Below are 14,817 nucleotides of genomic sequence, written 5' to 3'. Positions count from 1 at the left end.
GAAAGGGATTACATCAGAGGGTCCAGGAGAGAGTGGGAGAAATATGTGGAACAAACTAAAAATCCCATGGAGAAGCCCAGGTTCCCTGGTCTTAGAGAGATGGGTAGGAACCCCGAGACTAACTCTGGAATGGAACTCCCTTCTCAGTCAAGTAAGAAAAAGCTCGACAAGAGGAACAATGAGCTGTCCACACCTTAGGACAGTCATTCATTTGGGATCAAGGGGGCAGTGTTTATCCAAGAACCAGGTTCAGAAGGATAAAGAAATAAGGTGGTATGGAGATAGGAAACAGAGGGAGGAGATGGGATGGGTAAAGTTACACCTGGGGAATTTCAATGAATGAAATGAAACAGAATGTGTATGAAATGCTGAATTTGTAGATCTGATGAATTGCTCTGTTACCTTCTCCCAAATCATAAGAAAAAGTTCAAAATAGTGTTATTGTTATTTTTAAACAAATACCTATGCATTTAAAGAATTTACTATGCAGGATTAAATTAGCATTATTAATTCTAAATCTTAGAATATAGTGAGTTTAAGCCCATGCTGGTGGAATGATTTGGAAAAGAATCGTGAGAACTGTCATAAAGGAAAATGAATGTCACCCAGGCCACTAGGTTGTAGTTGAAGAAACTGGTGAAATAGTGTATCTGTAAAGATTGAAAGAAACATTCAAAATAGCATTTTCAAAATGTAGCTAAAACATCTCCTGAGTAAAGACCACCTTGGATGCTTATTAAATTGAAGCATCTGGAGGGTCACTTCCAACCTGGACAATCCTCTGATCCTCAGGTCAAGTCAGAGAAACTTGTTATTTCTAGCTTCAAGTACTGACAGATGATGTGATTGTAATAAATGGTGTCCAGATGGGGTTTCTATGAATTGGAGGACGACTGCTGACAGGAATCAAAGTGTTTCTCTTAGAAACCCCAGCAACCCACAAAACACATACCCATGTAAGGCTTGGTGCCCGCCAAGGTGGTGATCCGCATCTCCCTGGGCAGCATGGCAGCGATGTTGAAGTCAGTGATGTGCACGTGACCTGAAGAGAGAAGAGCCACAGAGAACGTCACTTCCCATTCAACTTAGAGGCACACCCGTGCTTCTCATGGAGAGTGACTGGAAGCTTGACCAAGTGAGTTCTTGTTGCCAAATACAACTGGATACAAGTTTGAGGGGAAAAACAAACATTCTTTTCTCAAGGCCAAGTCACTCTTCAATCTGACACCCTTTAGCAGCAGGAACTCGATACACGAATATGTAAATGTGCAGTCATGTTTCAGCCGATGCCACCCTTCCTGATTAAGAGCTGACACTCTGCTCAGTCTGTCTCTGTAGCTTTAGTCCATTGGTGACATCTTGAAATGAGTTAGTCTGTACAAAACAATGGGGAGTCAGCCAGCAGCTATTCAATATATTAGCACTTCAAGAAAAATGAAGAAACAAACAAACAAACAAAAGATTGCCTTTATAGATGAGTACTTTTGTGGATACCAAGATTTACTTCTAGGCCAAGAAATACTCCTTTTAAAAAAATCATTTTATTGGGGACTCACAAACTCTTACCACAATCCATATATCCATCCATTGTGTGCCAAGCACATTTGTTGTCCTCATCATTCTCAAAACATTTGCTTTCTAATTAAGCTCTTGGTATCAGTTCCTCCCTTTTCCCTTCCTTCCCCACTATCCATTCACTCATGAACCCTTGATAATTTAGAAATTATTATTATTTTGTCATGTCTTACACTGTCCGATGTCTCCCTCCCTTTACCCACTTTTCTGTGGTCTGTCCCACAGGGAGGAGGTTATATATAGACATTTATAATTGGTTCCCCCTTTCTACCCCACCTTCCCTCCATCCTACGGTATTTCCACTCACACCACGGGTCCTGAAGGGATCATCTGTCCTGGATTCTCTGTGTTTCCAAATCTTATCTGTACCAATTTACATTCTCTGGTCTAGTTGGATTTGTAAGGTAGAATTGGGATCATAATAGTGGAGGGGAAGAAGCATTTAAGAACTAGAGAAAAGTTGTATGTTTCATTGTTGCTACACTGCACCCTGACTGGCTCGTTTCCTCCCTGCGACCCTTCTGTAAAGGGATGTCATGTTGTCTACAGATGGGCTTTGGGTCCCGAATCTGCATTCCCCCTCATTACAATTATATGATTTTTTGGTTCTTTGATGCCTGATACCTGATCCCTTCTACACCCTTTATTGGCCTTGCTTTTTGGAAATGTCATTAGTATTTTTTAGTTATTATTATCAAGAGCAAGCAGGGGGCAAAATTCAACTTTCTTTTTTTTCAAGAGTCTGGGAAAGGGGTACTAGATTGGGAACCAGGAGACAGGCTGTGATGGTCAGTCCTATATGTCAATCTGGCCAGAAGACATTATTTTTGTTGACAAAGGGTAGTGGCTTCACTTGAGGTACATTATCTAGGAATCAAATCAGGTCTCCCACCTGGGAGGTAAGAACTTTACCACTGACTGACCAATGTCCTCACTGGAGCTACAGTGTCACGTCATGTTTTTGAAGAGGAATCTAGGTGCAATTGTGAAACGACTTTGAAGAATGACATCACACTTGGAAAAGCAGAGAGCCAGGTTAAAGAGGAAGGCCTTCAATGCGATGGACCCACGTGGTGGCTGCGACAATGGGCTCAGGCACAGAAACAATGGAGAGGACAGGCCAAGACCCGGCAGCGCTTTGCTCTGTTGTGCATAGGGTCGCTATGTGTCGGCATCGACTTGATGGCACTCAACAACAACAACATTGCACATATGATTTGCATCTAAAACTCAGCTGGCTGAGTAGATGAGCTTACCAACAATAATGTGGGTGAGCCCATCCATCCAAGCAGTTGAAAGCCTTAGGCGCAAACTGCATTTTTTCAAAAAAAGAAAATCTGCCTCCGTGCTGCAGGGCTTCCCTCCTGGCAGCCTGTGTGAGGACTGTGGGGTCAACACCGGCCGTCCTTTCTAAGAGTCAACATCGACAGTATCAGTTTGGTTTGGTCTGCCCTGCAGACTTGGATTTGCTGGACTCACCACTGTGTGAGCCACTTACAGTTAAGCCTTCTCTCTGTGTCTGTCTGTCCCTCTCTTTCCCTCTCCTGTTCTTCTCTTTTCTTTGTGTGGATCTATCCTACTTGTCCTGCTTCTCTGGGCTACCCTAACTAAAGGCTCTTGGATGATGTCCCTAATTTTGCCTCTAAACAAAATATGACTTTTAGCCCATTTCTAATGCTGAGCCTCAGTCCCTTCATAGAAAAAGAAGGGCACGTGATGTCCTTAGCTCTGACAGTCATGCCAATACATTGTAAGTCTAACACTTAATGTTTGCCAAGGAACCCATCTCCAATGGGCTTTAGGGCACTTGCCTTTGCTGCTGAAAGAAGAAAGGGGTAGTATCAGAGCTCAGACTCAGGCTTCAAGCTGGATGGAATCAGTTCAGTAATGGGCAATTAATTGAAACCGAGCCAGACTGAATTTTGCCAAACACGGATGCCTGGAACACTAACCAGGATGTGAGAAATTGCAGGTCAGTCTTTGGAATGGCAGGCTCAGAGGAGGTGGATTGAGTTTTTCCAGGAACTTAATTCAGAAGAGTAGCTTGTCCTCAGGACTGTGGGTATCAGCATACATTCACAGCATGTGCTTAGCCTCCATCCTAGAACAGGGTGCACGTTTTGGGGACCCTGCCAGTCAAGAGATTTGGTGACTGTACTGCACACACATTACTCTTGTTTTCTAAGAAGGCATCAACCAGTAATTTTCCTACCTCTGGGACCCACATTTTGCAAATTCTGGTCTGTACTGGTTTTACCTCATTGGCTATGACTGAACCAGGAGGAACCGGTTTGAAGCCCTGGCTCAGGCAGAAGCCTATTATGTTTGCTGTTGGCACGAAAGCCATCTGGGGTTGATGTACTGGCATTTCCATTTACATGCTTCTGTGGTTTTGATGTGCTATGCCAGTAATTGGAAGGAAATTGTCAGACTTTCTCCCACTGTCTCAGAGTCCCCATTCCTCACATCAACCTTCTCTGTCTGCCCCGAGGTGGCACCCAGTCAGATACTAGAGAAAAGCCGTATTGTCCGCCGCACCACAGTGGATTTCAAACAGAAATGTTTTGTTTTTGTTGATGTGATATTTGTAAAAACAGACATCAACCAGATAAAAGTTGAGGTGCCCTTGCTCAGACGGCACCAAGAAATGGTTTCATAACTACTTCTCATCGTATAAAACTAATTTCATAACTAATTCTCATCGTATAAAACTAATTTCATAACTACTTCTCATAGTTTCTTCTTTCTTTCTCCCCCCAGTTCTCATGCACACAGCACCGGATCAGGCCTGAGAGAGCTGACAGGAATTAGTCAGCCTGATGTCTTTGTGATCTTGTGCTGCTACAACAGGGAGACTGGAAGTGGATGGCTTTACCAAACAGAAATTTGTTTCCTCAAAATTTTGGAGGCCAGAGCTCAAATGATCATGATTAAAGGTCAAACATGCAACTCTTTACTTTATCAAGAGCTGATTTTCCAAACCAGTTCGACAGAGGTAAAGGGTGCTCAAAGTGTGGTCACTGGACTGACCTAGAAACTTGTAAGAATTTCAGATTCCTTAACCCCAGCACAGGCATTGCATCAGAACCTCTGGGGATAGGGTTCAACAAGGTCTTAGTGCAGGGTGGGATAATTCTTCGCGTGGGGACATTCTATACAACGTAGAACGTTTAGCATCATGCCTGTCCTCTACCTACTATACGCCAATGGCCCACCTCATAAGTGACGGGAATCATGGCAAGTTACAATGCCTTCCATATTAACAAATGTCCCCAAAAGGTGAGGGGGTAGTTAGGACAAGACAGTCTCAGTTCAGTACAAAGTTGTTTAAAAATAAGTTTCAGGTCCTCCTAATTTAATACCACTAAAAAGAGGGCGTGGTCTTTCCTTTTATCCTCTCTTCCCCAAGAGGGCTGTTCATTCCTCGGGGGCATAACAGAGGAAGTTGGGGGGAGATGGGGAGCTAATAACAATGAGTACAAAGTGAAGAAAATGTGCTAAAATCAATTGTGATGACTGTACACTCTCCTTCATATGACTGAACTATTGATGTGCGTGATTTGTGAGTTAGAAGCCAATAAGACTGTCTAAAAGTCTGAATTGATAATAAGATCATATTAAAAATCTGGTCACCCTCCTGAGTTGTTGGATTCAGTCCTCGTCGCTGTCATTATCCACAGTCTTTCTCACTGCGCCTGTGCTCTCAGCCGGAGGAACGCTCTCAGCTACTGTGGACGCCATACCCAATGAATTAGCACTGCATCTCACTGTCAACACTTCCCGGCCACCCCAGGGCTCAGAGTGCGGACACCACCGTTTGCTCGGGAAATTGGAACCGTTTCAAGGCACTCCTGAAGGAGTCCTGTTGGTGCAATGGTTAAGTGTTCAGCTATCAACTAAAAGGATGGCACTTTGGCCCCACCCAGAGAAAATACCTAGGATTCGGGGCCTGTAAATGTTACAGGCTAGAAAATCCTATGAGGAATTTCCACCTGTTACTCAAGGTGGCCATGAGTCAAAATCAATTTAAAAACACCAGGTGCTACTTGCGACTGAATAAACCTGATAATCTAGGGATAGGGTACAATATCCTACACTGGGGGGGGGCTCACACTTTTTCAGCATGCGAGCTACTTATAAAAAGATCAAGTCAAAGTGAACTACCAACTACAGAAATGCAAACCATATATTTATTTATTATATTTATTCATAAATACACTGAGAATCCTTTATATGTACAATGTATGTTTATGTACCTTGCATAACTGCATGAGTCCATATTGCACAACACAACACAATTAACTATGTACATTTTTTTGTCATGACCTGACTTTACTCTGATGACGTGCACTGAATGGAATGAGTCAGGGATGCATAGTCCAGACAGTTGCTGCTGACAGCCAGCCTCAAGCACACTTCCAAATGACCATCAGTCCTGGTGGAACAGTACTAGGACTTCATGATCTTTATGTGGGAAAAGGCTGACTCACATAAGTATGTAGAGTCACATAATGCAGTCAAGGAGGTAGCACATTGTCCCATATTTGGGTACTTTCCCTCTGTGAGTAATTTCAGAATTGTTCATGCACCCTGGACTTCAGCTGAATGTCGGCTTGTAGTGTCAAACTCTCCCTTTCCACGTGAGAGTGATACGTTTTGGTCTTCTTACTTGGTCCAGCTCCCCCACTCATTTTAATACCCTTTCTGACATTTAAGAGAAAACAAAACAAAACAAAACAAGGTCTAAAAATTGGTGATAGCTTAAGATGTCAGTTTTGCGGCACTTAATGCAGCTCTTTGCACATGCGTTTGACAACTAAGGTTGTATCTGATTGGCTGCGCTGTATATAAATTAAGTGACAGGATTGATGATAGGTTTACATCTTTTTTTTAATGCCATGCGATCTACCCACGCTACTTTTGCGATCAACTAGTAGATTGCGATTGGCGTATTGAGCACCCCTGTTCTACACATATAGTTCTGTATTTAAATGTGTAAGGGAGCTTAAAAAAATCATGGGGAATTGAAATTTTCCCATCACTGTTTTGAAGCCTCATGCTCACAGTTGCGACACCTATTGCAGCTCCAAGAGGAGGGGGCGGGGAGTGCCACTCTTCCTCTCGCACAGCCCGGACTGATTTCTCGCTTCTCTCTCTTGTGTCTAGGAAAGATGTTAAGAGACATCCATAATGAATGAGGCATAGTTTTTTTTTCTCTCTGATATGCCAGGCGCACATTGGTATTCCTTGGAGTGTAGCTTTTTACTTTCCTTCCTATGAAGAACTTACGAAAATATAAACATTCTATAAATTTTAGAATTGATACATGTTGTATGAGTATTCAAATTGGTATGAGGCTGCAGATCAGAACAACTGATAATGAACATTTGTACCATTTCAATCCTAATGCTATCTTGGGCCCTGAAGTAGTTAAACAAAACATTTGGTAAGAAGAGTGACAGGTAAACTCTACTTTTAAAAATGAAATCCTGATGTACAAGGAATGTAGATTCATTCCATGGAAAGGGTTTTCACTTCATAAAGGATTTCGTTTCCTCTAGATGCCAATCTTTTCTGATCAATATGAAACAGTATGAACAATATGAATAAAGCACCTTATACTCATTACTGGATCTCTACAAAAGCCAATCTAATTATTAAGATATGTTGGAAATGGCCTGAATGAACCTTTCGGCAATGTGGGATAATGCTCAGCTCACTTGAAGGGATGAATGTAGGAGGCATGTCAAAGTGATGGGCAGTTATTCTTCACTGTGGATACAGTCCCCATGCACAAGGTCAATCAATGGGAGAAATATTATAAATGTATAAAAAGGGTTCAAATATGGGATCCATATTAAAAACACACTCTCAAAGACAAGAAATAGTTTGTGGCACAGTTGGGTTTCATTAAAAGCAGCTTTCTACAAGGGACTTGGGGCTTGGGATAGGTGAAAGGAGTGTGGCTATACAGAATGTATTCATTTAAAAATGGTTAACTGTGATAGTTACATCATCTCATGTCAACTTAAGGATATTAAGAGTGAAGGGGTGGAGACTAGCCTGTCCCTCAGGTTACAGCCTGTTCATGTCTCCTTGCGGGCATGGGATTCTCATGAAGAAACTGGGAATTTCCTCTCTTTCTCTGGGGAGGTGGGCTACACTCTCTCTCTGCTTCACATTCCTGTCTATGAGTGACATGGAGCCATGCTGATGGCAGCCAGAGCCCTGGAGATGTGCCCACCACCAATGGAGCCACAAGACTGCACCCACTGGCCTTTGATCATCATGCATTCTGAATCAATGCATGTGGCTGCATGAGTCTGTAGAGGGATTTATGGACTAGTATCAGACTCATGGGCTAATATTGGACTTATGGACTTGATCTGGACTGCACTGGGATGTTTTCGCAATATATGATTGCCCTTTGATGTAAAGCTCTCTCTCTGCACATACGGGTGTCTCTGGATTTGTTTCTCTAGTCAACCCAGACATTAATAGTGAAGTCATGCCTGAGAGCCATTGCTTTGTAGACGCCGAATGAACTGAATGCATAAACTTAAAAACAATTTTTTCCTCTGAAAAGGGATCCTTAAAGCAATGTTTAGAGAGTTATTCTCAACTCCATTTCACACAGACCATGCTTTCTGAACATAGTTTTATTCTCATTGCTTATACTGTTCTCACAAGTTCAGGGTGGGGACATAATATGGAAAGAGTCTCTTAATTCATTTTTCCAACCAGAAAAGCTTCAGAGTGAAATGGGACATTGTAAATAATTCACTAAAAGGCAGAATATAAACTGGGATGACTGGTCCCATTCCCTAGTAATAGGGTTCTGGCCTCACCAACATAAAATGGCCTTATTCCCTTGCACACATGAAAAACGTTAAAATGGGCCATTGGGTCTGAGGATCAAAGGGTAAATAGAATTGTTTGAACATGAGGTCTAGCAAGTAGACAGGGGAATCTTTGGCATATTCCTTATGGAATTAGAATAAGTCTTTGGGAAATACAATTACCCATCTGATATAGATTCAGTACATATCTGATATAAAATGACATTATACATGGTGCGGTAGTTCTAGCATTCTGTCATCAGAGAGAAAGCCAACGTTACCTTATGGGAATCATAGTAATATTGAACCTGCATCATTAAGCACTTCTATAGCGCCTATGTCAGTTACTTCTTATGGTGTCTCCAAGAAGTAGCTTGGTAGCACAGTGCCATAAGTGGTGGCCTACGAGCCACAAAATCGATGATTCAAACCCACCAATTGCTCCAAAGGATTTAGTGTCTTGCAAACTCTCAGGGACAGTTCTGCTCGGTCCTACAGGGTTGCTGTCAGTTGACATTGACTCCATGGCAGTGAAGGAAGTAGACATTTTAAAATTCAAAATAAACTAAGATGAAAAGAAAGATTAGGTAAACTTGTAGAAACTCTCACAGCTTGTGAATTAGGTTTTGAATCCAGACAATCTGGTTCCAGAAACCACATTCTTACTACTAATTGCTGCTATTGGGTGCTATTGAATTAATTTTCATTCTTCTCCTTTTTATTAATCACTTTACTGGGAGCTCTTACAAGTATTATAACAGTCCATAATTCAATGACATCAAACATAATTGTACAATTACTACCACTATCTGTTTCAAAACATTTTCTTTCTTCTTGGACTCTTTGATATCCTCCCACTCTCACCCAATCCCCCAGGAACCCATATTATTATATTCTATATTATTATTATATTTTTACCATATCTTATACTATCCAATGTATCACTTACCTGCAATTCTGTTATTCGTTCCCCTTGAATGGGATTACACAGTCATCACTGCTATCAGCTCCCTCTTCTCCCTTTTGCCCCCTTCCCATACCCTCAGGGAATCATTACTCCCATTACTGTTTCTGAAGGATTATCCATCTGCCTTCATTCATCGAGCAATCTTAATTAGACAAATGAACATACACATGTCTAACAAGATAAATGATGTAAAACAAAGACCATAATAGAAAGGGGAGGAAACATTAAAGAACTAGAGTTTCATCAGTGCTATATTTCTCCCTAGATTTAGCATGCCTTCCATGTGGCCCTTCTGTGAGGAACTGTCCAATTATCTTACAGGTGGGTTTTGGGTCTCCACTTTGTCCACACTCTTTCACATCAATTTGATTGCTTATTTTTGAACTTCTGATACCTATTCCCATTGACACCCTAGGATTACAGAGACTGGTGTGCTTCTTCCATGTGGGTTTTGTTGCTTCCCTGATAGAGGGCTACTTTTTAACTTCAAACCTTTAAAACCCCAGATGCTATATCTTTTAATAGCTGGGTACCATCAGCTTTCTGCACCAAATTTGCTTGTCAACCCATTTTGTATTTAGCGATCATTTTAGGAAGGTGAGTACTACAGTGTCACATTATTAGAACAAACCATTCATGTACTGAGGTAAGATTTAAGTAGAAGCCCAAAGACCATCTATTTCCTTGTTGTACATAGACATAGACAAATATACTTATCTTTGTATATTTATTTATTTACATATACACATATCTATATATAATTTTTACTTTCCTCTTTTTCTTTCCTCCTGCCCCATTATAATGTTAAGCCATCATTCACCAATCGGTAGTTCCTCTCAGATACATTTCAATTAATCAAAACCAACAAGGATTGCTACACCCTCCTCACCATAAATTTTAGAACCCAACTAGTCCTCTGTCGCTATTGTTATTGGCTCACCACTCATACTCCCCTGCTTCCTCCCCTCCAGTTTGTTCCCCAGAACCATTGGTCCCATTGCTGTCTCCTTGGGGTTGCTTATCCTGCCTATCTTAGATAGAGAGACACCAAAAGGAGAGAGCGAGAGAACAATAAAAAAGAAAGACCATAAAATAGTTCTAAGTTTAACTGTTATCCTGACCCAGTATAGATGAATGCCTCTTTGTTAAATAAATAGAATTAATTTTCAACTTGTTCTGAGTGGCTTCATGTAGTATAGGAGCAAATCTCCTGGTCTTTCTCTCATAGAGCTGCTGAGAGAGTTTCCAATGGCCAACTTTTAAACTAGCATATCAGTAATGAACCATTTTACCATCAGGGCTCCTTTCTAAACCTATTACATCCTTAATCTTTCATGAGAGGAGTTTCTGAGATGATACTAGATTTCTTGAACTTTCTAATAATCTATAATCACCAATGTTACCAAGAAAATGAAGAAGAGAAAGATATTTAATGAAAGACAATAGGATAACCTTATGGTAAAAATGAGATGAATGTATGTCTGAGGAGACCTAATATTAAAATACAATAGAAGCAGGTACATTAAGTGGTATCAAAAGTTGGGATACTTAATGAAATTTGGAGTTTCAATTCCAAAGTAAATGGCAACTAGCTTCTGAAAACTCCGCCATTAAAACCCTCTGGAGCAAAGTTCCATTCTGACACATCTGAGATTGTTGAGTTAGAACTGATTCCCTGAAAACTGGCTTGAGAGAGTACTTTTGAGCAGGTTTTGATTGATGGGATCTATATGACTATATTCCTGCCCTGTAAAAGCATCGGTTGAATAGGCATTACCCAGAAAGGCACCTGGTTGAGGGGGGATTGGAGGCTGAACTCTAATCTTGGCTAGCCATATATGGCCGTAAGGCAAGACTACGAAGCGAGAACATCCTATCTAAGCTGTGAAATGGACTCTCTATAAGCTCGGGGCAGGAGCCCTGGTGGCTGGTAAATGGTAATGTGTGTGAGTGGTAACCATAAGGGCAACATTCAAACCCACCAATAGTTCTGTGGTCAGAACAAACCTGGCAATCTCCTGCCATATGAACATCACCTTGGAACTGCCATGGGACAGTTCCATTCTGTCTGACAGAGTTGTCATGAGTTGGAATCGACTCAATGGCAGGCAACATAGGCTAGCACAGACCCGCTTCCCAATTGTCAAGCTCACTGCCTTTCTTTGTGAGAAGTGATCCTGCTTCCTGTCTAAGGTTGGGAGAGCTGGCATTTAAATGAAAGTCACCTTCATGCTATGTCTCACATTGCTCACATGTCTGCGACTCGGAGAATCTGCTCCCACGTGTCAGGAGCAGTAAAGAGAAGGAAGAAATGAGGCGTTGGAAGAAAGTGGAAAAAATCTTTTAGACAGGCCATAAATAAATGATGACCTGAGCTTTGGAATTAGAGGTCATACACAAAAGTGTTGCTTAGCTCTCTAAGCACAGGTGGAGCCTGGCAAATTGGATTTAAAAATCAACAAAGTAAATAAATAATGAGCAGTGGATGAGACTTGGAGTTTTAGCCCCACTTCTAAATCCCTTCTGTAAGAATCAAATGCATACGTGCTTTGCAGATTCTTTTCACCCTCATTGAGGAGCTTTTAAATATGTCACAAGAATTGTACTGTAACTGTAGCAGTTATAAGATGTCGGCTTGTGTCTCAAACATCTTCCCTAAAGGACCAATAAATCCAAATGTACATTAAAACAATGAAAATTAGGAAGAGGCTAGTCATATTTAAACAGTGTTTGCAAAATCCTGCTCCACCGAATAACTCTAACCAATGTTTCTAAAGTTTCAGCCATTCACTGACCACCTTCATGATTATTGCTATATCCCTATATTTCTCATATCAGAGGATAATAGTCCTATGTTATCTATGTCATATATATATTTTTCTTTTCACTGACTGTTTTGATTCAACTGAAAATGTTTGGCAGAGATCATTTGATCTTATTTCTGAAAACGAAAGATCTCTTGTCCCCCTAAGAAGGAAGATGCAGTGAGAGGAAACTACGTCATTGATTTGTCAGTAGACGCTACTGACTGTGAGTCCTCCTCTGTCTTCATGAAAAAAGAGAGATGATTAGATGTCATAAAAAGCAAACTAACACTGGACAACAGTGGCCCTTTTCTCAAAGAAACCAGTGGCATGAAATAAAATGGAAAAAAGAATGGCCTTCACAGTATGTAAATACAGTGTTAATAAGACTACGCTGTGTTCTCAGGCCTTTGCTCTCTCTCAGTGGCGAAGTTCTCTCCTGTTGCCCCTCCCCACCCATCACATCACAGAGCCAAGCAAGACACCTTTCCGACGTCTTTATCAGGAATAATCCATTTGATCTACATGCATGGCAAGTAGTTGATGGCAAACAAATCTTTAACTTACCATGTTCATCAAGTAAAATATTGTCAGGCTTCATATCCCTAGGGGAGAAAAAAGGAAAGAAGAGAATGTTGTTCATAATTAGACAAACAAATCATCTAGTAGGTAATAATAGGCAATAACTAGCAGATAATGTGTTAGTGAACACTTTAACTATTTAACAGTTAACTAGTTGCACTTTAATTAGTTAACAGATACACTAATGAATAAAATGCTCACAAATTGCTAAAGACGGTTAAAGCAACCCTCACTATTTTAGTAAATTCTTACACTGAATCTTGAAAAAGTTATGATTAATATGTCCAATTTACAGATCATAAAACTGCGCCTGGAGAAGGTGAATGAATTTAGTCTAAGGCTATGGAGCTGCCAAATGAAAGACCGGCCTCTGAGCTAGGTGCTTCTCACTCAAGAGTGCAGACCCTTAATTTCTATATGACACGATCTGAGCATGCACATCGCAGTCCACGAAAACAGACGGAGCCCTGAAGTGGTCAGTGTGGCTGTGGCTCAGTCCCCAACAAATTGACTCCAACACACTAAGGATCCCATGTGTGCAGAGTAGAACTGCTTCACAGGGCTTCCAAAGGTGTAAGCTCTTGGACACAGATTGTCAGGGCATCTTCCCATGGTGTCTCTTGGTGGGATTCATCCCTTAACCATTATGTCATCATCATCCTTTTCATCTGTATAAATCTAGAGTTTTACAGATAACATAAAGTAAAAGCTCTCTTGCATGGCAAAAATGAAGCATGTAACATGTTGGAATTCCAGAGATGACTCAGTCACACACTGCCATCAATTCTGATTTATCTGGATACTCTAGGACAGAGCTGCACAACCCCATGGGTTTCTTCTTTAAGGGAGCAGAAAGCCTCATCTTGTACCTGCAGAGTTGCTGGTAGATTCAAACTCTTGACCTTGAGGTTAGCAGACCAACACTCAACTACTATGCCTCCAGGGCTCCTCCTTACATAGATTTTAACAATCAAATCAAAACAAAACAAAACAAAACAAATGTACTGCCACCAAGTCAATTCTCATAGTGACCTACAGGGTTCCCCTGTACCTCTGTGGGTTCTCTTGACTGTAACTCTTTGGGAGTAGAAAGCATCATCCTTCTTCCTTAGAGTGACTGGTGTATTCAACCTGTTAACCTTATGTTATCCAATATGTAACCCATTAGACCACCAGGGTTCCTTTCATGCATCGATCCAATCTTTAAATTCCCAGAAAACAAAAGTGGCTCTCTTCCAGCAAAGGGGGTGGGTCCATGGAGAATACTACCAGCAGAGGCCTAGAGAGCCCAGTTGCCATAGTGGCTGTGCTTTGAGCTGCTAACTACAGGTCAACTATTTGAAATCACCAGTGCTCTTCAGGAGAAAGATGCATTTTTCTACTCCTAAAATGAACTGCAGACTTGAAAACCCACAGGGGTATTCCTACCCTGACCTATAGGACCACTATGAGTTAGAATTTAATCAGTGACAGTGAATTTTTGATTTATAAGAAGAATAGTGCACCCTGATGAAACATACAATTGTCCTCTAGTTCTTTAATGCTTCCTCCCTCACCTCCAGTTCTACCTTACAAATCCGGCTGGACCAGAACATTTACACTGGTACAAATAAGAGCTCAAACCCAAGGAATCCAGGACAGATAAACCTCTCAGGACCAATAATGTGATTAGTGATACTAGTAGGGTAGGGGAAGGTGGAGGTTGAAAGTGAGAACCAATCACAATGATCGACATATAGCATACACACCCAACCAGGGGGACAAACAACAGAGAAGTGGGTGAAGGGAGACAGTAGATGATGTAAGATATGAAAACAATAATTTATAATTTATCAATGGTTTATGAGGGCAGGAGGGTGGGGGGGGGAACAAAAGTAAGGAGCTTATATCAATGGTTCAAGTAGACAGAAAATATTTTGAAAAGGGTGATGGCAACCTATATACAAAAATGCTTGACACAATGGATGGATGGATTGTGATATGAGGTGTAGGAGCTCCCAATAAAATGATTTTTAAAACAAGAAGAAGAAGAACATTGTGGGTTTCAAAA

At 41.1% G+C, this 14,817-nt stretch overlaps 1 protein-coding gene across 1 annotated transcript in view; it reads right to left on the bottom strand.

The window, feature by feature from the left end:
• The window catches only part of STK32A (serine/threonine kinase 32A), a 195,118-nt gene that overhangs the window by 47,672 nt on the left and 132,629 nt on the right, over positions 1 to 14,817 (bottom strand). The window contains exons 6-7 of the mRNA XM_075543150.1: positions 12,753 to 12,790; positions 953 to 1,042 (exon numbers count right to left, since the gene is read on the bottom strand). Coding sequence (XP_075399265.1) covers positions 953 to 1,042; positions 12,753 to 12,790 — 128 coding nt within the window. The remainder of the gene's footprint in view (positions 1 to 952; positions 1,043 to 12,752; positions 12,791 to 14,817) is intronic.

This window comes from Tenrec ecaudatus, chromosome 2 (assembly GCF_050624435.1).
Source record: "Tenrec ecaudatus isolate mTenEca1 chromosome 2, mTenEca1.hap1, whole genome shotgun sequence".
Classification (NCBI taxonomy): Eukaryota; Metazoa; Chordata; class Mammalia; order Afrosoricida; family Tenrecidae; genus Tenrec; species Tenrec ecaudatus.
Note: the sequence above shows the minus strand (reverse complement) of the source record. Positions and strands in the feature narration are given on the sequence as shown.